Source organism: Delphinapterus leucas, chromosome 20 (genome assembly GCF_059928025.1).
Source record: "Delphinapterus leucas isolate spDelLeu-1000000601 "Yukka" chromosome 20, BTC_Dleu_Yukka2, whole genome shotgun sequence".
NCBI classification, from domain to species: Eukaryota; Metazoa; Chordata; class Mammalia; order Artiodactyla; family Monodontidae; genus Delphinapterus; species Delphinapterus leucas.
Genome location: NC_143148.1, coordinates 46,223,688 through 46,246,905, shown reverse-complemented (window position 1 = coordinate 46,246,905; position 23,218 = coordinate 46,223,688). Strand labels below are relative to the sequence as shown.

At 41.1% G+C, this 23,218-nt stretch overlaps 1 protein-coding gene across 1 annotated transcript in view; it reads right to left on the bottom strand.

The window, feature by feature from the left end:
* PKD1L3 (polycystin 1 like 3, transient receptor potential channel interacting) overlaps nt 1–23,218 on the bottom strand; it is a 54,776-nt gene that overhangs the window by 8,360 nt on the left and 23,198 nt on the right. The window contains 14 exon segments of the mRNA XM_089902482.1: nt 3,436–3,621; nt 4,532–4,672; nt 6,936–6,989; nt 6,992–7,044; nt 13,136–13,259; nt 13,262–13,332; nt 13,408–13,510; nt 13,513–13,569; nt 14,203–14,302; nt 14,304–14,387; nt 14,835–15,061; nt 15,419–15,621; nt 19,457–19,510; nt 19,512–19,598. Coding sequence (XP_089758608.1) covers nt 3,436–3,621; nt 4,532–4,672; nt 6,936–6,989; nt 6,992–7,044; nt 13,136–13,259; nt 13,262–13,332; nt 13,408–13,510; nt 13,513–13,569; nt 14,203–14,302; nt 14,304–14,387; nt 14,835–15,061; nt 15,419–15,621; nt 19,457–19,510; nt 19,512–19,598 — 1,544 coding nt within the window.

Sequence of the window (23,218 nt, the reverse complement as noted above, 5' to 3'; positions counted from 1 at the left end):
TTATAGTCTATTAAGTGTATAATACCATTATGTCTAAACAATGTACATACACCTAAATTAAAAATGCTTTATTGCTAAAAAATGCTAATCATCACCTGAGCCTTCTTTTAGCAATAGTAACATCCAAGATCACTGATCACAAGTCACCCTAACAAATATAATGAAAAAGTTTGAAATATTTCGAGAGTTACCAAAATGTGACACAGAGACACGAAGTGAGCAAATGCTGTTGGAGAAGTGGCGCCAATGAATTTGCTTGACACAGGGCTGCCACATCTTCAATTTGTTAAAGAAAACATGCAGTATCTGCGAAGTGCAGTAAAGTGAAATGCAGTAAAGTGAGGTATGTCTGTATAATCAATTGGGAATGTAGTTGTCTCTGGGAAAGAGAGGAGGGGGATCAGGGGATAAAGGAGAGTTGCACAATATACATCATGGTACATATGGATTTTCTACATATTTATGTTTTAATTATGAAAAATGTTTTAACATGAAAGAAAAAGATTATGTTACAAAATTTGGCAGGGAGAGGTTTGCAGTAGGTTATTAAAGGACCTAGGGTCCTGCAGAAGATAAAAGAGAAAGGTAAAGGGTGACTTAACCTTCAAAGATGGCCTTACTTTATATTTCTTAAAACTTCAAAGATGGCCTTACTTTATATTTCTTAAAAACTGTGCAATTGTAGAATTGTGATTAGTGTTTTTTCACCTCAGAAGAAAGTCAAAAGAGATAAACTGTAAATTGCGGCAAGAGGAATTTTAATTAAATCCTACAAAAAAAATTCTTCCCTAAATGTGTTTCAACATTGGACTAGGCTATTTAGGAAAGTTCTGTTTTTATAGGATACAGATTTATTTACAGGATACAGATTATCTGCCATGAATGGCTTGGGCTTCAATATTCCTGAAAACAAGTGGACTAATGGGACTGGGCTACATCAATTCTGAAAGCGAAAATTTTTTAGCAGTTGAAGAGTTAAAAAATGTTAGTTACAATTTTTACTGCTGTTTACCCCATATCTACTTAATTCTGTTTCATTATCTACATCTACAGATTGCTGTTGCTCTTCCTTAGTATGTCCAGGTAACTCATGTAAACTCTGTGGTTCTAGTACAACCAGAGCTCCAACTGCCCCAGTTAATAACAATAGCTAACACCCATCGACTGAACAGTATGTGCCCGACACTGTTCTAAGCACTTAGATCTACTAAGGTTTTAATCTTCACATCTGTCTTACAGGGTAGGTCCTAAGATTATCCCCATTGTACAGATGGGGAAACTGAGGCACAGGAGGTTGAGTAATTTACCCAAGAACACACTGCTGGTAAGTGGAGAGCAAGGATGTGAACCTGGGCAGTCTGGGCAGCCTTCTGAGTCTGCGCCTTTGGACCACAACAGTATACTGTAAAGCAAAGGAGTCTAAGAGGAGAACATGCCTATTGTGATGGCACTAGCCTTAGCCACCCAGGGTCTGATTCACTTTTTATTTAAGTCAGTATAGACAGTTACTGACTGCAAACAGAATATGCCCTCAACCTAGAACTGTCACCGTTTAAAACTCAACTAGAAAGAATCAACACGCAATGTACAGAAGTTGCCATCTGTTAAAACTCTTAAATGCAACAAGTACATGTTTAAGAAAAGATTATACAGATGTAGAAAACAAACTTATGCTTACCAAGGGGGAAAGTGGGGGAAGGATAAATTGGAAGATTGGGATTGTATATACACACTATTATATATAAAATAGATAACTAATAAGAACCTGCTATATAGCACGGGGAACTCAATACTCTGTAATGACCTATATGGGAATAGATTCTAAAAGAGTGGATATATGTATAACTGATTCACTTTGCTGTACAGCAGAAACACAACATTGTAAATCAACTATACTCCAATAAAAATTAATTTTAAAAAAAGGACTATACATGTTTGCTGAGATGAACATATCATTCCGATTTTTTTCAGGAACCTAGGAGATGTTCCAAATCCCAACAGAAAGCCACCAATCCTGAGATTAATGAATGTAACAATTTCCAGAATACAGCTTAATAAGATATAAAGTTATAATATGGCAAGGTGTTGGTAACTGGTGAAAGATACTGAACAAGAAGCATTCATACTGGGACTTCCCTGGTGGGTGAGTGGTTAAGAATCCACCTTCCAATGCAAGGGATGTGGGTTCAATCCCTGGTCAGGGAACAAAGATCCCACATGCCGTGGGGCAACTAAGCCCGAGCGTGGCAACTACTGAGCCTGCACGCCACAACTAGAGAGCCTGTGGACGCAACTACTGAGCCCACGTGCTCTGGAGCCCATGCGCCACACCTAGAGAGAAGCCTGCGCTTCACAATGAAGAGCCCGTGCACTGCAATGAAAAGATTCTGCGTGCTGCAACTAAGACCCGATGCAGCTAAATGAAAAAAATAAAAATAAAAAATTATCTAAAAAAAAACAAGCATTCATACTAACTCCTCTTTTTTTCTTTTTTTTTGACTGTGTTTGGGTCTTCGTTGCTGCGCGTGGGCTTTCTTTAGCTGTGGTGAGCGGAGGCTACTCTTCATAGCGGTGCACGGGCTTCTCATTGCAGTGGCTTCCCTTGTTGTGAAGCACAGGCTCTAGGCGCACAGGCTTCAGTAGTTGTGGCACGTGGGCTCAGTAGTTGTGGCTTGCAGGCTCCAGAGCACAGGCTCAGTAGTTGTGGCGCATGGGCTTAGTTGCTCCGCGGCATGTGGGATCTTCCCGGACCAGGGCTTGAACCTGTGTCCCCTGCATTGGCAGGCGGATTCTCAACAACTGTGCCACCAGGGAAGTCCCCATACTAACTCCTCTTGATGGTGAGGTTCTTTGAGGGTACAAACCATATAATGTCCATCATTTTATTAGCTCCTAGGACAGTTCCCAGCATACTAGGTGTTCACTACATATTCGTGGAACTGAAGTGGATAACCAAGAAAAGTTACACAGACACATCACAGACTTGGGAATGACTGCACATCAGGCAATATATCAAAATATCATCTGGTGTGGAGATCTTTCTGGTTACACTGTTTTCGTGGTTCTGTGCTTATAGAATTTCTCAGCTACATGTGGTTCCCCCCTTCACAAGGAGGCAACCAGTCCCAGGGATCACTCCAGTTACTTTTCATGTTGTTAGTGAATAAAGTCTCAATTTTGTTTATCAGCCTCTTGTGAAACTCATCAGTGGCAATCAGCCTTCATGGGCCTGATCACCCTTGGGTGAACAGACATAAACCTGAACCTGCTTAGATGGGGCCCTGGGAGTGGACCTTTGGGTGCCCACAGAGGTGCAGTCATTTTGAAAAAGCCAGCAGACCTTTCTCCAGTGTTCTAGTGGGTTACTGCAGGGGTGTTTGGAAAACCAACTGCACCCCACATTTGCAGGGCTGGGCCCCAGGACTGTGTTCTTACCTCTGTAATCCCTGTACAGGTTAGGAAGGACGGTGCTACTGGCCCAGGGGTAGGAATGCTTAAGAAGTTTGATCTCTGAGAAGCGGTAAGGAAAGCTCTTGTGGATAGCTTGACGGAGGTAAAATCTGTTGGAGTTGTGTGCTGAGTAGACTGCAGTCATCAACAGGATAAGGAAGAGTATTTGTACTAGTTTTAGAAGAGAAAATCACAGGTGAGTAGTTAGCTTAGAAATCCTCTATGTTTTTCATTTTTTTTCTAAGCTGACCGACTTTTACAGGTCAAAAACAGTCAAAAGTTGGCAATTTGATATGGTTCAACCTAATAATTGTAAACAGGTAAGCAAAAGCATTTGGCTCTTAGCAATATCTATATAGATATCTATAGATATCTACATATATCCTTCCCAGAATTATTCTGCCACTGATCAGAAATTTTACTTAAAAATAAGATACATAAAATCTCACACAAGTGTTGTATTTTATTTCTTAGGTCTAAATGTCCTCCCAGACCACTCCTTTCATCTCCTCCCCTTCCCCTCCCCAGTTATCTATAGATTGTCTGTGTTCACAAGAAGGGAAGGCATGATAAAAACAGAATTTCTCTTCTTTGGTCCAGAGAATCCAATAACCCAAACACTAGACGTGTTGAACCAGTTACCTTGCACTTACAGGACAGCAGTTTTTTTTTTGTTTGTTTTTTTGACCATGCTGCGTGACATGTGGGATCTTAGTTCCCCCATCAGGGATCGAACCCGTGCCCCCTGCCTAACCACTGGACCACCAGGGAATCCCAGGACATCTATTTTTCAAAGCATATTCATTTTCCCTCCACCATGCGATGTAGATCGTTTCATTATTACATTCTGCAGGTAGAGAAAGTGACTTACTGAAACACACAATTAGATCTCAAGATTCCAAGTTCAGGAGTCCTTCCATTCACCTTACAGCCTTGCTTAAGGGAATCCAGAATTTTTCGAGGTGAATATTTTAAAATAGTTTTCCACCCTTCTTCTATATTTTCCATTTAATTCTCATTCCCCCTTCCCTTGCTGGGAAATGTGCTGCTGTATCAACAGGTTACCATTTTTTCTCCGTACCCAAAATATCTCCTGTCAACTTGAAGAATTTCTTCTCTTTCAAGGTTCTTTCTGGGCACTTAACTGGACCATTCATAGCTGGGGCTATGTAGATGGGGTTGTTCTCATCTCTTGAACCGGGTAATGATGAAGGACATCTTGCTGTCAAAAATTCAAATATAGGCCAAAAAAGGGTATATTTCATTAAGTAGTTATTCATCAACATTTGTTGAGCATCTTCTATGAGTATCTCCTGTTAAATGTTGAAATAGAGAATAAAGCTATCTAAGCAGCCCTTCCCAAACTATCATGAAAGACTTAAAAAAAAATTTCCAATCCATCAGGGACTTATACTGTTGTAAAAATACAGTAAAAACGAATTACTAGGAAAATGACATATAACAGAGGCCTACAAAATACAAGCACCATTTTGAAAATTAGATTCAATAGGCCTAAAATTAGTCTGCCCAACTGCTCTAAAAGTTTCTAAATGCTTATTCTCAATTTCTGTACTTATCTTGGACTAGAAACACAGTTTTAGTCAGTGGACCACCCGATGGGAGCACTGTTCCAGAGTGGTGGTTCTCAAAGTTTAATGTGCCAGGGGATCACCTGGAATTTTGTTAAAATGCAGTTTCTGGGGTGAGGCCTAAGATTCTGCATATCTGACAGTTCCAGGAGATGCCAGCGCTGCTGGTCTCCAGACCACACTGTAAGCAGAAGAATATAGAGACACGTAAATCAAGACGGAGAGAGAAATGGAGTTCGAATATGACCTAAAACTTGTCAGCCTGTAAGAACCAAATGCTGAGGGATCACTGAAAAGAAAAACCTCCCTGAGGAATTCAGAGAAGGTGGCCCAGAGGCAGTGACATATGACATCTGTTTTGAATGTTGAGTCAGAAAGAATTCTCTAGATGGACAAGGATAAGGACAAGAAAAAAGTCATTTTAGTAGAGGGAACAGCAATTCAAGAGACCTATGAAATGAGGGCTAGGAAGGCAGTTTGAAGTCAGATTACTAACTTTTTAATCTCATAAGGAATAAGATACCAACCCCTTAGCAGCGTGCCCACCACTCAGTTTAAGAAATAAGTGATTGCCAAGATAAAATCCGCTGTGTGCCTCTGTGATGGTATCCCTTCTTTCCTTCAGAGAGCGAATCCTCTCCTAAATTTTGGAGTGTATCATCCTATGCATTTCTTCATTAAAATATATGTCTCCAAGCAAGACATGCATTGTTTTGCATGATTAAAATGGTGTGTTAAAAAAAACAAATGGTCGGGCTTCCCTGGTGGTGCAGTGGTTGACAGTCCGCCTGCCGATGCAGGGAACACGGGTTCGTGCCCCTGTCCGGGAAGATCCCACGTGCCGCGGAGCGGCTGGGCCCGTGAGCCATGGCCGCTGAGCCTGCGCGTCCGGAGCCTGTGCTCCGCAACAGGAGAGGCCACAGCAGTGGGAAGCCCGCATACCACAAAAAGAAACAACAACAACAACAACAACAAAACACAAATGGTCATGAAGAACCTAGGGGCAGGATGGAAATGACGCAGATGTAGAGAATGGACTTGAGGACACGGGGAGGGGGAAGGGTAAGCTGAGACGAAGTGAGAGAGTAGCATGGACATATATACACTACCAAATGTAAAATAGCTAGTGGGAAGCAGCCGCATAGCACAGGGAGATCAGCTCGGTGCTTTGTGACCACCTAGAGGGGTGGGATAGGGAGGGTGGGAGGGAGGGAGATGCAAGAGGGATGAGATATGGGGATATATGTGTAACTGATTCACTTTGTTATAAAGCAGAAACCAACACACCATTGTAAAGCAATTATACTCCAATAAAGATGTTTAAAAAATGTGTTAATTTTTCTGCAGTTTGCTTTTCAGCCATCTTTGTGTTTGTGAGTTTCATCCATGTAATATGAGTGGCTCTAGTCAGTTATTTAGAGGGTAGACTCCCTCAGGTTTGGTGACTGAATGGTGGGTGGGATTTAGGATTATTCTTATGTTTTTAGAGAATGGTGATGCTATTAACTGAAATGAGAAAACAGTAAAGAAGTGAATTTGCGGAGCAGGCAAATAATTCTGCTTGGGGCATGTTTAATTTGAGATACCTGCAGGCATTCAGATACAGAGGGTGAGCAGTTAGAAACAGCACTTGGGGCTCAAAGCTAGAAACACTAGGAAGGAATCTAGAATACAGGGAAGAGTAGAAGCATTGAGAGATCTAGGGAGGGATGGATCACAAAGAGTGTTGGTGACGCACTGGTTAGTCTTGGGCTGGGAAGAAGGTGCAACAGCTGGTCAGAGACAAGATCCTGAATGGATAGATTCCTCTGAGCCAGTGAGGTGGCTAGGAGCCCACTGTTCTGATACAATTTGCTATTTGCAAAATTAGATATTAGTTAGAACTACTTGAATTACCCAAGACTGCCAAGATCCTCTTGGTCTGATGTTCCTTCTCCTCGTGAAGCACAGCACCCTGTTCAGCAGCAGTGAGGGAAACAATGTGAGGAAGATCACCTGGACAGGAAAGTCAGAGGAGAAACTTAACGAGCAGATATTACAGGAACCAGGAAGGTGGCGCCATTAGGTAAAGGTGAAGGTGGGTATGATTAATACATTTCAGTGACTTGGCCCTTTATTTTGATGGAAAACTGAGAATTAAGTAAATTCATAATTATTTTTGCATAACCATGAGGATGTGGTTGATATCATGTTAATCTTTGTATTTTTGCTTGTAGTCCTTAATCTGCTTGGCTAGGAAAGTTTAAACTATTAAATGATTTGTGATGATCTGTATAAGGTGTTCACTGACACCTGTTTTTGGAACAACTTTGATGTGCTAGACTGAAGCAGCTACATTTTTGAAAGTGCCAGTTTTGCCGAAGCAGGCATGGAATCTTAGAATTGAGTAAGACCTTAAGCCTCTGTTAGGGGAAACAAGTATCCCCCGCTCCTTAAATTTCCTTGGAGGGGAGGAAAGTGCTCCAGTCCTCAGAGAACAAAGGACAAGAGTAGTATTTCCGGCCCGTTGCCACACACCCCTATTGTGATGTGGCAATTCCAGGTGTGTCTGCTCTGCAGACCTAAAGTCGCCCTCTAGTGGATTGTCCCAAGCATTACACTTGAGGGGAAATTACCAAAAAGTACACTTGGCCATGAGTTCAACCAAACTGCACTTTAGCAATACAGATAGCTAAGCTAACACATTGGTTTCCATCTCCTGTTCCTCTTTTTATACTTTCCAACTTTTAAAAACGTATATACATTTATTATAAAAATTTTCAAAAATAGAGATTTTTAAGAAACTTAAAAAATTTGGAATACATCCATTAATCATTTTTGTCTTAATATATCTGGACCAGTTTTCCACATCCTTACATTTTCTATAACATTTTAAATGGCTGCTCGGTATCCCATTACACAGATATGGCTGTCTTATATTAAGCAATATCCTATTTTTGAACATTTAAATTGTTGCCATTTTATTATTATAAACCACTCTGAATTTTCTCAGAATAGATCCTTAGAAATGAAACTTACTCATCAAAGGGATGCAGAATTTGAAGGCTTTTACTGCCAGATTTTTACTGCCAGATTTTTACTGCCAGATTTTCCTCAACCAGCATTAAGTGCCCATTTTCCCTGGTATCACTGTGTATTATCATTTGTTTTCCTTTGCCATTTTTAAAAGCAAAATTGAATCTTACTGTTCTAAGTTATTTGACCAGAGAAGAGGAACTTTTTACAGTTTTTAGCCATTGTAATAACAAAGGTTTTTTAGCTTTAAAAAATGTATTTACACACATTAAAAAAACACACTCTTTTTGGTGTATAATTCTATGTGTTGACAAATACATAGAGTATCCACCACTATAATCAAGATACCTTACAGTTTCATCACCCCCCAAAATTCCCTGATGCTGCCCCTTTGTGATCAGCCCTTTTTACTACCTCCATCTCTGGGAACCACTGATAGATTCTTCATCCACGTAGTTTTTGCTTTTTGCAGAATGTCATATAAATGGAATCATAAAGTATGCTTTTGGAACTGGCTTCTTTCACTTACAATAATACATCTGAGATTCTTCCATGTCACTACATGTACCTGTAGTTTGTTCTTTTTCATTGCTGAGTAGTCTACTGTATGGATGTACCACAGCTTATCCATTCACCAGCTGATGGGCATTTGGGTTGGTTCCATCCTTGGCAATTATTATAATTATTATTATTGGCCACACCATGTGGCATGTGGGATCTTAGTTCCCTGACCAGGGATCAAACCCGTGCCCGCTGCAGTGGAAGCGCAGAGTCTTAACCACTCGACTGCCAGGGAGGTCCCATCCTTGGCAATTATGAATAAAGCTGCTACAAATATTCACACAATTCTGTGTGAACATAAGTTTTTATTTCTACTTATTTATTTACTTATTTATTTTTGGCTGTGTCGGGTCTTTGCTGAGGCATGTGGGCTTCTCTCTAGTTGTGGCGTGAGGGTTTTCTCTTCTCTAGTTGTGGCGCGCAGGCTACAGGGCGCATGAACTCTGTAATTTGCAGCACGCAGGCTCTCTCATTGAGGCGCACAAGCTCAGTAGTTGTGGCACATGGGCTTAGCTGCCCTGCGGCACGTGGGAATCTTAGTTCCCTGACCAAGGACTGAACCCACGTCCCCTGCATTAGAAGGCAGATTCTTTACCACTGGACCACCAGGGAAGTCCCGGTTTTTATTTCTTTTGGGTAAACACCTGGGAGTGCAATTACTAAGTTATATGGTAACTGTATAACTCTGTATGAAACTGGTAAACTGCTTTCCAAAGTGGCTATGCCATTTTTTCATTTCTACCACCAATGAATGAGAGTTCCCAGTTACTCTGCGTCCTCACCAGCATTTAGTATTATCGATATTTTAGTCATTCTACTTCAGGCAATACTGCAAAGCTACAGTAATCAAAACAGCATGGTATTGGCACAAAAACAGACATATGGCTTAATAGAACAGAATAGAGAGCCCAGAAATAAACCCACACACCTATGGTCGATTAGTCTCTCACAAAGCTGGCAAGAATATCCAATGGAGAAAAGACAGTCTCTTCAGCAAGTGGTGCTGGGAAAGTTGGACTGTAGCATGTAAATCAGTGAGTTAGAACACACCCTCACACAAAAATCAGCTCAAAATGGCTTAAAGACTTAAAAATAAAACATGACACCATAAAACTCCTAGAAGAGAACATAGACAAAACATTCTCTGACATCAATCATACCAATGTTTTCTTAGGTCACTCTCCCAAGGAAACAGAAATAAAAGCAAAAAAACCCAAAAAACAAATGGGACTTAATCAAACTTATATGCTTTTGCACAGCAAAGGAAACCATAAATCAAATGAAAAGACAATCTACGGACTGGGAGAAAATATTTGCAAATGATACAACTGACAAGGGCTTAATTTCCAAAATACACAAGCAGCTCATACAACTCAATAACAAAAAAACAAACAACGCAATCAAAAACTGGGCAGAAGACCTTAACAGACATGTCTCCAAAAAGACATACAGATGGCCAACAGGCACATGAAAAAATGCTCATCACTGTTAATTATTAGAGAAATGCAAATCAAAACTACAATGAGGTATCACCTCACACCGCTCAGAATGGCCATCATTAAAAAGTCTACAAATAACAAATGCTCTAGAGGGTGTGGAGAAAAGGCAACCCGCCTACAGTGTTGGTGGGAATGTAAATTGGTGCAGCCACTATGGAAAACAGTATGGAGGTTCCTCAAAAAACTAAAAATAGAGTTGCCATATGATCCAGCAATCCCACTCGCAAGCATATATCCGGACAAAACTGTAATTTGAAAAGATACATGCACCCCTATGTCATAGGGGTGTCACTATTTACAACAGCCAAGACATGGAAACAACCTAAATGTCCATCAACAGATGAATGGATAAAGAAGATGTGGTACATATATATCATGGAATGCTACTTAGCCATAAAAAAGAATGAAATAATGCCATTTGCAGCAACATGGAAGGACCTAGAGATTATGATACTAAGTGAAGTAAATAAGAAAGAGAAAGACAAATACCATTATATCACTTATATGTGGAAACTAAAAAATAATACAAATGAACTTATCTGCAACATGTAAACAGACTCATAGAGAGAAAACAAATTTATGGTTACCAAACAGGAAAGGAGGTGGGGAAGGGATAAATTAGGACTTTGGGATTAGTACATACAAACTACTATATAAAAAATAAACAATAAGGTCCTACTGTATAGCACAGGGCTATTCAGTATTCCCTAATAAACCACAATGGAAAAGAATACGAAAAAGAATACGAATACTTATAACTCAATCATTTGCTGTACACCAGAAACTAACACAACATTGTAAATCAACTACATTTCAATAAAAAAGGTGTCTTTCATAGAGCAAAATGTTTAATTTTGATGAAGTCCAATTTACCTATTTTTTCTTCCCTGGATTGTGCTTTTGGTAATGTATGTATATAAGAACTCTTTGCCTAGCCTAAGGTTTCGAAGATTTTCACCTATGTTTCCTTCTAAAAGATTTGTAATTTTACCTTTGAGTATATGATCCACTGAGTTACTATTTTTTTAAATATTTATTTTGTTTATTCATTTGTTTGGCTGCACCGGGTCTTAGTTGTGGCACACGGGATATTTAATTGCAGCACGTGGGCTTCGTAGCTGCGGCATGTGAACTCTTAGTTGCAGCATGTGGGATCTAGTTCCCCGACCAGGGATCGAACCCAGGCCCCCTGCATTGGGAGTGTGGAATCTTAACCACTGGACCACCAGGGAAGTCCCCATTGAGTTATTTTTATCTGACATTTTATTATTAAATTTTAAAAACATACATAAAAATTGGAAGATACAAAAGTTAACTTTTCACCGTATTTGTTTTGCTTCTTTTGCTGAAGCACTTGAAAATAACAGACATGACATTTCACACCTAATTAAAGGTAATTCTCACTTTACATGGTAGTGTGGGATCATACAAATGACCTAGCAAGCTGAAACTGTGCAAAGTGATCTTAATCATCAGTGGGGAAAAATTATGATCATTCTGTGACATTTAAAGATTTGTGTCAAAATATTAAAATCTCTTATTGTCCGTTATAAAGGGACAAGGAAAAATTTAGAAGTAGTAAAACTAATATGTAATTTAAAACATTAGAAATGTTGAGAATTAAAGTTACTTCTTTGTAGAAAATTTATCAAGAATAATTTGAACAGTGCTGGCCTTCCTCTTGTATAACTTAGGATACGGGGAGAGCATTTTGTCTGTGCCTTTGGTGAATTGTCATACTGTTCTAACTTTGCATTGGCTTCCAGCATCTTATCCTTTATGCTTTCAATGCTGTGAAATATCTCCGAGAGTCACTTTAATGTTAGTTTTTTGCCAGTGTTACTTCCTTTGGGACACCATCATCCTTTTCTTCATAACCAATTTCTACATTTATGTTGGTAAGTTTGACTTTACTAAGTTCACCTGGCTGCGTATCTACAGTTTCTTGAACACAGGCCATCTTCCCATGGTCAGCGGCTTCTTGTATAACTCCATTTACATTCTATTCAAATTTCACTTTCAGTGTTATTTTGTTAATTTGCTGCATTTTCATCTCTGTTGGCCAAGGTCCTCTTTCAATTATCCATTTCATGGTAAAGGTCACAGAGTTTATGACTGGGAGACAAAGAAATAACACAACTACACAATTTGCTGTCTGTACATAAACAGGGTAACAGGTGACCAATCACCCGGACTTTGAGAACTGACATGATTGATCACTGATCATGATGTGCACCTGTTAATTTATGTAGTGAATTATGGGCTGAAGGGCTAGAAGCAGTTGGTACTTTATGCAATCACTCACAGTTGATATACCATGATAACTGAGATTTTTTTTTTTTTGCTATACAGTAGGTTCTTGTTGGTTATCCATTTAATTAATTAATTAATTTTATTTTTATTTTTGGCCGCATTGGGTCTTCATCGCTGCATGCGGGTTTCTCTAGTTGTCACGAGCAGGGGCTGCTCTTCGTTGCGGTGTGCGGTCTTCTCATTGCAGTGGCTTCTCTTGTTGCAGAGCTCGGGCTCTAGGGCGCGGGCTCAGTAGTTGTGGCTTGTTGGCCCTAGAGTGCAGGCTCAGTAGTTGTGGCACGAGAGCTTAGTTGCTCCGCGACATGTAGGATCTTCCCGGACCAGGGCTCGAACTCGTGTCCCCTGCATTGGCAGGCGGATTCTTAACCACTGTGCCACCAGGGAAGCCCAGGAAAGGGAAGATTTTTAAAAGGTAAGTTTTCTGGTTTTTTTTTTTTAAGGTAGTTTAGTTTTTTACTTGTCCCTCTTAACTTCCCAATCCCTTTTTGCTAAACTTCTACTAGTCCATCAGTTCTACTTAGTTTTTTCTGTGACTACTGCACACATACCCCTAACAAATTTTACTCTGCCAATTTCTGTTTTGTTTTTGTCAAGTTGTAAGAATCATTAGACACCCTGGATTGACACCCACAGACCTCGGTTTCCCAAGCTTCCTGCAACTACAATGTTTCCTCCCATGCCGGTGTCACTGTTTCTCAAATACCTTTACTGGTGATGAGGATGTTCTGAATTAATGATAATATCGAAATAACCCAGCTGGTGGCTTGGTCTTTGTTCAGTTCCAGGCTATAAAGTGCTGCAAAAAAGGCTGAGGCCAGGCTAGTGACACCAGAAGGAGCCAGCAGAAGTAAGTCAACCATCTGAGCCGGCCATTAGAGATGGGCTGCTTCCCGTCTGGGCTCTGGCTGCGTCCCTTAGGAACAGAAGTTGAAGGAATAATCTCATAGCCAACAGCTGAGAGACAGGTTTAGGAAGATTACAGGTGATAAAGAAAGCCTGGTGCTATGCATTACCTGGATGGCCCTTGCTCTGTGGGAAGAATACGCATTTCCAGCGGTTCCTGGAGTTCTTGCAGTTGGCTGCAAGCCTCCGCAGAACTCTGAGCAGGTAACTGTGGAAATGATGGTGGTTTTCAGGAACCACTGAAAGTACATTCCAGGTTGACACTTGGACAAGTGGAAGATTTCAATAAATAGTAATTCCTGGTAGAAATTAGCAACTCATTACCTGATGATGAGGTTAAATTTTCCCAGTCACTGGAGACTGGACCCAACACCTGCAGAATTATCGTCTTCTCTGAGCACGCTGGTGAATTCACAGCAACTTGTAAAATTCTATACTTTGATACAGAATCGAAAAACTTGTAAAGTTAATTGCACTTTTTCATCAGAACTGCAGTACATGTAAACTCTAAGTGCTCAGAAGCCCCAAACTATATTCATGAATCCATAAATCGCATAATCTCATCATTCCATAGAAGAAAAAGAAGGACAAGTTTCAATAGCCCCCGACAAAGTAGATGAAATATGGGGGTCTGAGACAGGACATTTTTTGTGGGTTTTCCTTAATCCTTTACTTTGTAAGACCAGATATATTGTCTAAGAAGCCTTCAGAGGGATCTAAGCTATCAGCTCCATACTAGAAGTTTAAGGAAATTAAAACAAGCAGAAGTTCGTACCATGCCTGTTGGTTACGCTGAGAGGTAAGAATGAATACGAAAGTAAGAGAGTGGGAGGCAGATAAAAGATTAGATATGGAAACTTACTGAACTTTACCATTTGCCCAGTAGGGTCCTGCCCGCTGGTGACGGCCTTGACCCTCTAAGTAAGAACAGATGAGGCTGGATAAAAGCTTCACCAGCAGGTTAACGTTGGAAGAAAGAACTCCACGAAGACTGTTCACACTCAGAGTAGGTACGTTGTTTCTTCTGAGCAGGAATTCCCCCAGTCTCCTTTAATTCCTGAATGTAGAACCAAGATGAGAAAAGTTAGTTTTACATTAAACCCAGGACCGGTAGCAATTACAGATGGTAGGAAGGCTGTTTCTCTACTTGGAGGGGCATATGCTTAGTGTAAAGAACCTCAGTTTTTCACTTTCTCTCCTTTTTCAGAAAGAAGTCACCTCACAGTAGCTTCAGAACTAGTTTTATGAGAGAATCTAGGATGAAAGAAGAAGAGACCGTTTGATCAAACGTAGAAAACTAAAACACCTCCAGAGTAGGACATCCTGCACTCACATCGGCGCTCACATCACTCCATAATGAAGAGGAAAAACCAGAGGCACAGGGATGGCCCGGGGGACAGGAATTAGAGAAAAACTATTAAGTTTAACAGGACCTCAGGAGCCTTGCAGGAGATCCTCTCTACTGACCTTTTCCACTACATGGGGGAGGGAGCATGACGTTTACCTGTAAAATTTGATACCAAGCTTACCTCAACTATCTCTGTGAGAGAGACAGAGGCTCAAAAGAAGCATCTGAGAGGCAGGAGGCCTGGATGGGAGGAAAGAGAGGTAGAGGTTCCTGTGGTTGAATCAACGGGAAAAGCCATCCAATCCCAAGACTGATGGGGAAAAGGATGACAGCAGTTTGGATGCTGACGAGCAGTTCAGACCAGGTCACAGCAAATGGGCCCACTGAAAGAAAAGCAGGACGTACAACCCTCATTCTCAAAAATTAAAATCATCTCCAAGGCATTCCTCTCCCAGGTTTAAGTATTTATGTAGCAATTTAACTATGATTATCTAAGGATAACAAGTTATCGTGGCAGTAAAGATCCTGATCATGTGTTAATAAAAGAGATCTGTGGGAAAATGTGTAATGTTAGAATAAATGATTATTCTCCTTTAAGAGCAGAATTAAATGAGTACTCTAATGTGAGGGCAGCAGAGGAAAAATGAAGGCACATACTCATTCTGTTTCTAACTTTGGAAGGAAGGAGAGTGGAGTAATCAAAGGATGACGTGCCACAAACAGCACACATCAGGGCTCACCCACAGCGTGCTCATGTCTCTTGGTGGTGGTGCCGTTCATCTTCTAGAACGTGACATAGGTGACCGTGTTGCAGAGAAGGAGGGTCATGCAGCAGGTGAGCCGCTGGACTCTTGTAAACTGGGTCCAGGGATGTCAAGTTGTGACTGAGAGCCACAGACAATCCTGGGTGAGATTTTCTGCAATCATGGAGGAGAACAGGTGTCTAACAAGATAAATTAGAACAGGAAAGGCAGGAGATTTCATTCTGAAAGTGCCCTAGTCTAGAATGTGGTTTGCCTGGCAGCAAGCTGCACAGCAACAACTTGGCCACTGTTCAGCACCTCCGTGAAGAAGCTTTCAGACGACTTGATGATACGATTTTTTTGTTATTTTGGGGTAAAAGGTTTTGAAGATAAGGGTAATTTTATTGCATGAGATTTTAAAACCAAAACTTGTTTTCGCTTTATCAGAGTTTCGATAAATCTTTTACTCTTAGAAAGTTTGCATTAAGCTTCCACTCAAGACAGTTTGGTAAATTCATACTTGGAGCCCCTTCTCTACTCCAAAAGGAACTATAAATATGATATAAAAAGAAAGAACCCGAAACATTGCCTGGGCTTAAAAACAAAATAAAAGTCTCTGAGAAAGAGGACTGGAATGAGAAACAAGATGGTAGGTGGGGAAGAAGCCACAGGATTCTGTGCTCCAGGTCTGGAAGAAGGCATACACAGGTCAAAGTTGGATTCCCACAGAGTAACTGGAACTGAAAGTGATTCATGGAGTGGGGAAAGGGAGAGCAAAGCCAACTTCACTGCCTGAAGCCAGGGTTGAGGCTGGAGCTCATGGAAGAATTCTGCAGAACAAAAAACTGCCACAGGGCTACACATGTATAAGTAGGGAGGTGGGTGAGAGTGGACAGCCCCAGGACCAGGAATTGAGCCAAGAGATCCACTGGCTCATGACAGGACGTGCAACAGATCTGGTTTCTTTAATTTCACGGAGGAATAGGAGCTCCAAAATGGTATAATAAGACCTAGTTCTAGATTAGCGATGTGAAGGGTTGGATGAAAACATCAAAAAAGTACTAGTCAGGGATGTGTGGAGAAACACAGAGAGAGAGGTTGAGATTTAAAAATGAAACCAACCTACAACCCCAAATTCCTAAACACATGAAGAAATCTAATGCTAAGAAAGGCAGCCAACACAATCAGTAATTCAGTCCAGAAGAAATTAATTTCATGGGACAGTCTGAAAAAGACTAAGTATTTCAGGTTGCTCAAAGATACAAGGAATAATGTTCACTTTAAAATAATAAAAAATTATGAAAAACAGGAATAAGTTAGAACTCTTGAAACTGAAAAATATGGTCCTCAAAACAAAAAAATTGGGAGAAAGGGACCTGGTTAAAGAGAAAATTAGTGAACCAAAAGGTAGTATGAAAGAATTCACCCAGAACACATCACAGAGAGACAGAAAAGATATGCACGCAAGAGCGGCTTAAAAACGTGGAGGACAGTTTGAGAGGCTCCAGCATAGAGTAAAGCAATGTCAGAGGAGCAGTATTTTCAGAAGTGACATCTGAGAATTTCTGCGAATTTAAGACATGATTCTGTATATCAACAACTACATTTTATGTTATGTGTATTTTACCACAACAAAAAAAATTTTAAGTACATTCTGAGTACTATACAGTATAAACAGTGAATCTACAGTGAAAAGAATTATGGTAAAATTTGGAACATCAGGGATAAAGAGAAAATGTTAAAAAGAGAAAAGACAACATACTTTATAAGAATAACAGCTAGACTGACATAACATAGGCAGTGTTGGAAGGCAATTCTCCACGAATGCTTCCCATTTAGGCATTAATAAAAACTTTGCTCCTGGACTGTCTTTTCAAATATCTTTGTATAAGCAGACCGCCCTGAAAACAGACAGTAAGGAACTCTCTTTGGAGCCAACTTATTTGCATTTCCAGATTGTAAAGATAGAGACATCCTACTCCCCAGAGACATTCTAGGGTAATAAAGATAGAAATGCCCTCTTCTCACCCCTTGAGAGATTTCCCTACATTCCAGGCTAATGAAGATAATGTCTCATTCTACAGGGAAGGACAGGCAGGTTTTCTGGCAGCTGGTATATCAGATCAGAGTCTCCTAACCTTGAGGTTCCTCTTTTGTGATGCACCTCCATTGCATGTGCAGCTAACACCTGGCTCTCATTACATCACCCTGTCGAATCTGGGAACTGACATAAAATATTGCTCTGGTTGCTACTACTGCTATAAGTAGTAAATTGTCTAAATCCACTTGGGTCAGTGGAAACGGTGGAGTAAAGACCTCTGAAAATTCCTCCATAAAAGCAATGATAAAACTTCTCTTAAAAAGCCAGAATCAGGGCTTCCCTGGTGGAGCAGTGGTTGAGAGTCCGCCTGCCGACGCAGGGGACGCGGGTTCGTGCCCCGGTCCGGGAAGATCCCACATGCCGCAGAGCGGCTGGGCCCGTGAGCCATGGCCGCTGAGCCTGCGCGTCTGGAGGCTGTGCTCCGCAACGGGAGAGGCCACAACAGTGAGAGACCCGGGTACCGCAAACAAACAAACAAAAAAGCCAGAATCAAAATTTTCAGAACTCAGGTAAATAACCAAAGGTTTGTATTAACCTGGGAGTGTTTACTCAAGAAAAATGGCTGAATATTAGTAAGAACAGTGAATTTTGTGGCATTTTAAATTGTCCTATTTTCCCAGCTCCCTTTCTCTAGCTCCACGGTAACCTTAAAACCAACAGCCTTTGATCACAGTGGAAACCAGCAGCCTGGCAGTCACTAGAAGGAGGAGAATGGGGTTGGAGCTCCTTAAAAGCTTCCTTTCCCCAGAGAGCTGTCATTGTTTGATTTGTCTGATAGTTCCTTGGAAAACTCCACTTGCAAGGCTGTCCTTATATGATGTGACTGGAGGCTCATCCAGTGAAAAAGGCTTTTTCCCTGAGGGCACTGTCAAAAATATTCAGAGGCGACTGTTTACCTTCACAGCTGCCTGATATGGTAGGCAAACGACAGGCTAACCAAAAAGCTTAAATGGAAAAGCTGGAAAATGAGAAGTCCACAGGAGTTTTGAAAAGCTCTGACACAGTCCTGGGAATCTAGAAGGCCACATGCATGCCCAGGGCTGTATGCATGCTGGGGAAATACCTGAGAAGGCCCTACGCTTTCACCCCTGGATGACCCTGAAGCTCTCAGCAAGCAGGAAGTGAAGGCTGAGGCAGAGCTGTCAGTTGCCTTGCTGAGTGCTAAAGGCATAGCACAACATGCATGCAAAACCCCTCAGCAAAGACTGGGAGACTTACTGCTTCAGGCATTTGAAGAAGTCTCTGTCTAGTTATTAGCTGACCACTAAGCTGAGCAGAAACTTCAATTTTCACACATGACAAAGAATACAGACGTTACAGAATTAGTTAGAAACAGACACTAGACAACAACAAACACTAAGAACAACAAATACTGGGGGAGAGGAAGGAAATCTGATCTTCAGAGTTGCCACATTCTATTATTTAAAATGTCCAGTTTTCAACAGAAGATCACAAGACATGAAAAGAAACAAGAAAGTATCTCTCTCTCTCACACAGCCCCCCCACACAAGTCAATAGATTATTGTTGAGGAAGCCAAGACACTCAGTTTACTAAAGATTTCAAATCAGCTATTTTAAATATCTTCAAAGAACTATAAAGGAAACCATATCAAAGAACTAAAGCAAAGTAAATGAGAATGCTGTCTTGCTAAACAGAGAGTTATCAATGAAGATACAGAAATTATTTTTAAAAAGAACCAAATAGAAAGTCTGCAGCTGGAAAAATAAAAAGACTGCAGCTGAAAAATACAATAAGTGAAATGAAAAGTTCACTAGAGGCTCAGCAGCAGATGTGAGCAGGCAGGAGAAAGAATCAGCAGACTTGAAGAGAGATCAATTGAAATTGTCTTGTCTGAGGAACAGAAAGAAAAAGGAGTGAAGAAAATGAACAGAGCCTCAGAGACATGTAGCGCACCATAATTTCTCAAGAGTACCTAAAGGAAAAGAGCTCCTTCTTTGAGACCGGTATGAAGATCCAGTCACGCTCAGTCTCCAAGGTCCATGGCCAGCCAACAATTGCACAGGAAATGCCATTTCCTTTTACCTGCCATGTCAGTGACAATTTACATACCTACAGTAAAATAAAGACAATCATGTTAGGGAGGTGGGCATGAATCAGTTGCTGTAATAACAAGTAATCTTAAGGAAACAACCTAAATGTCCACTGATGGCTGAATGGATAAAGAAAATGTGGTATGTGTACAAATGGAATATCATTCAGCCATAAAAAAGAATGACATTTCGCCATTTGTGACAACGTGAATAGAGGGCATTATGCTAAGTGAAATAAGTCAGATAGAGAAAGACAAATAAATACTGTATGATCTCACTTAGATGTAGAATGTAAAAACAAAGGAAAACACAACGAAAAACCAAAACCAGGGATATCCCTGGTGGTCCAGTGGGTAAGATGCAGGGGGCCCAGGTTCAATCCTTGGTCGGGGAACTAGATCCCACGTGCTGCAACTAAGAAGTCTGCATACTGCAACTAAGAACCAGTGCAGCCAAAAATAAATAAATAAACAACACACCAGAGTTCATCACATAGGTTTAAAGAAAAAAAAACAAAAACAAAAACAAAACCAGAACGGAGCTCATAGATACAGAGAACAGATTAGTGGTTGCCAGAGGTGGGGTGTGGAGGGCTGGGTGAACCAGGGGAAGGGAGTCAAAAGGTACAAACTTCCAGTTATAAAATTATCAAGTCATGGGGATGTAATGTACAGCATGGTGACTATAGTTAATAATATTGTGTTGCATATTTGAAAATTGCTACAAGAGTAGATCTTAAGAGCTTTCAGCACAAGAAAAACAAAATTCTGTTAACTATGTATGGTGACAGTTGTTAACTAGACTTATGGTGGTGGTGATTTCACAATATATACAAACGTCGAATTATTATGTTGTAGACCTGAAACTAATATAAAGTTGTATGTCAATTATACTGCAATAAAAATTAATTTAAAAAAAGTAATTTTTCACTGACAGTGAGTGTCCAAGTAAATGGATTCTGTTTCATCATGAGGCAAGAATTAAAGAAAGAAACCAGAGCTGATCCCGTTTTTTCTTTCCCAACCTCTAAGGGTGTTCATGTACGAAACACCAGAATGCAGACTTCCATAACCTAGGAATAGTTCAGTGTGTGTTTGTATTCTATAAGTTTTCTTGTTCCACATGTGACAGTGCCCTGCCACCTCTGTAAGCATCCTATCGGCCTCTATCTTTAATTACCAGGGTCTGAGGGGGTGTCTTTGGGGGGTGAGGTGGGGAGTGGTCTTTAATGTTTATATTAATGACTTGTCCTATTTGGGTCTGTGGCTTCGTCTTGGCTTCAGAGCCACAGGCCCTGAAGTTGCATCCTCTTTCCAACCACAGTGTTTTACCATGTGTTTACCTTCTCCCCTAATTTCAATCATCAATGAACTTGTCCTCGGGGACCCCTAGTCGTTCGGCCTGTTTGACTTCATCTGTACCTAGTCAGCTAATCCCCTCCTTTACTGTAAGGATGCTACTTCCCCAAGAGTCTCTGTGAAACCATTCAAACCTCTCTGGTCAAAAGTCTTGCTTAATTTTAGTTGGAAATTATTTTCTGTGCAAGGAGTACAGATTGCTTTAAAGCTAAAATATTTCTGGGACTCTCTTACTGAGGCAGTTTATAAAGTCACAGGTGACTAAGCTGCATTTGATTTAAACTTAGCTACTGCTAGATGGCGGAGTCGGAGGATGTGTGCTCACTCCCTCTTGCGAGGAATCACAACTAACTGCTGGAGAATCATCGACAGGAAGACGCTGGAACTCACCAAAAATGATACCCCACATCCAAAGACAAAGGAGAAGCCACAGTGAGACGGTAGGAGGGGCGCGATAACAATAAAATCAAATCCCATAACCGCTGGGTGGGCGACTCACAGACTGGAGAACACTTATACCACAGAAGTCCACCCGCTGGAGTGAAGGTTCTGAGCCTCACGTCAGGCTTCCCAACCTGGGGGTCCGAGAACAGGAGGAGAAATTCCTAGAGTATCAGACTTTGAAAACTAGTGGGATTTGATTGCAGGACTTTGAGAGGACTGGGGGAAACAGACTCCACTCTTGGAGGGCACACACAAAGTAGTGTGCGCGTGAGGACCAAGGGAAAGGAGAAGTGACCCCAGAGGAGACTGAACCAGACCCAGCTGCTAGTGTTGGAGGGTCTCCTGCAGAGTCAGGGGGTGGCTGTGGCTCACCGGGAGGACAAGGACACTGGCAGCAGAAGTTCTGGGAAGTACTCCTTGGCATGAGCCCTCCCAGAGTCTGCCATTAGCCCCACCAAAGAGCCCGGGTAGGCTCCAGGGTTGGGTCGCCTAAGGCCAAACAACCAACAGGGAGGGAACTCAGCCCCGCCCATCAGCAGACAAGCGGATAAAGTTTTACTGAGCTCTGCCCACCTGAGCAACAGCCAGCTCTACCCACCACCAGTCCCTCCCACCAGGAAACTTGCATAAGCCTCTTAGATAGCCTCATCCACCAGAGAGCAGACAGCAGAAGCAAGAAGAACTACAATCCTGCAGCCTGTGGAACGAAAACCACATTCGCAGAAAGATAAATTTAGCTACTGTTAAAGCTTTCATTTAAGAGCAAAGTATAAAAAAGGAGAAAATACTCATTTCCTGATTGGTGAGAAACTAGTCACGGGTTTTTTTGTGCTTTTATTCTCTTATTCTTTCATACAGAAGAGAAACAGAGACTCTAATGTGTGTTAGAAAAAATCTAGTTAATGCATTCAGTATGACCAGTAGAAAGATATAGAAAGCATTATCATTTCCTAAGAAAAAATGCTGGCCGTCTGTTTTTTATTGGGGGTGGGTAGTTCTTTTGCTTTTCTGTGTTTTCCAAGTTTTTTCCATTCAAACAGCTATTACTTTTGCAATTAAAGAAAGAAAAGCAAATGTTGACTAAAGAAAGTCTTCAAAAGAGCCTTAATAACAAGCTGATATGAAGCTCTAGAGGTGAACAGGTAACTCTGAGAATTTAATTTTAACAAATATTTATTGTTACAATATTGACTGTAATTACCAATTGTAACAAATATTTATTGAGTCCTACTATACTTTTGGCACTGTATGAGCCCGGTACGCGGGCCTCTCACTGCTGTGGCCTCTCCCGTTGCGGGGCACAGGCTCCGGACGCGCAGGCTCAGTCATTCTGGTGGGTGCTTAGCGCCATCACTGTGGCTTTAATTTGCAGATGCTGAGGATCTTTCAAGTGCTTATTATACGTTATTTATAAATGAAAGTGGAATGACGGTGCAACAAACCGCTTTGTAGATACCTGAACAGAATGCAAGCAGCAAGCAGCTTATCAGGCTATCCTGGCCTAGTGGTTGGTGCATCTAGCCTAGCAGGGAAGGACTTCTTTTGCTATCAATTTTAGGCAAGGAGCATACTGTTTTCAGGTGGCCAGTATTCAGCAACTGACTTGTGACCTTTGACTTCATTCCCTTCTTTTTTCCTAATCCCAACAAGCCAATAATCCTCAACCTTAATTAATTTTCATCGTCTATTCAATAATTTCTCCACCCTCCTCTCCTAATTCTTAGAGTGTTGCCGAAGGAAGATGCAGAATCATCTGGATCTAGCACAGGGCAGGTGCGCACACTCATCACTGACCACTTGTCCCTCTAACTCTCTAGGCACATCCCACATTGTAATTCCGTT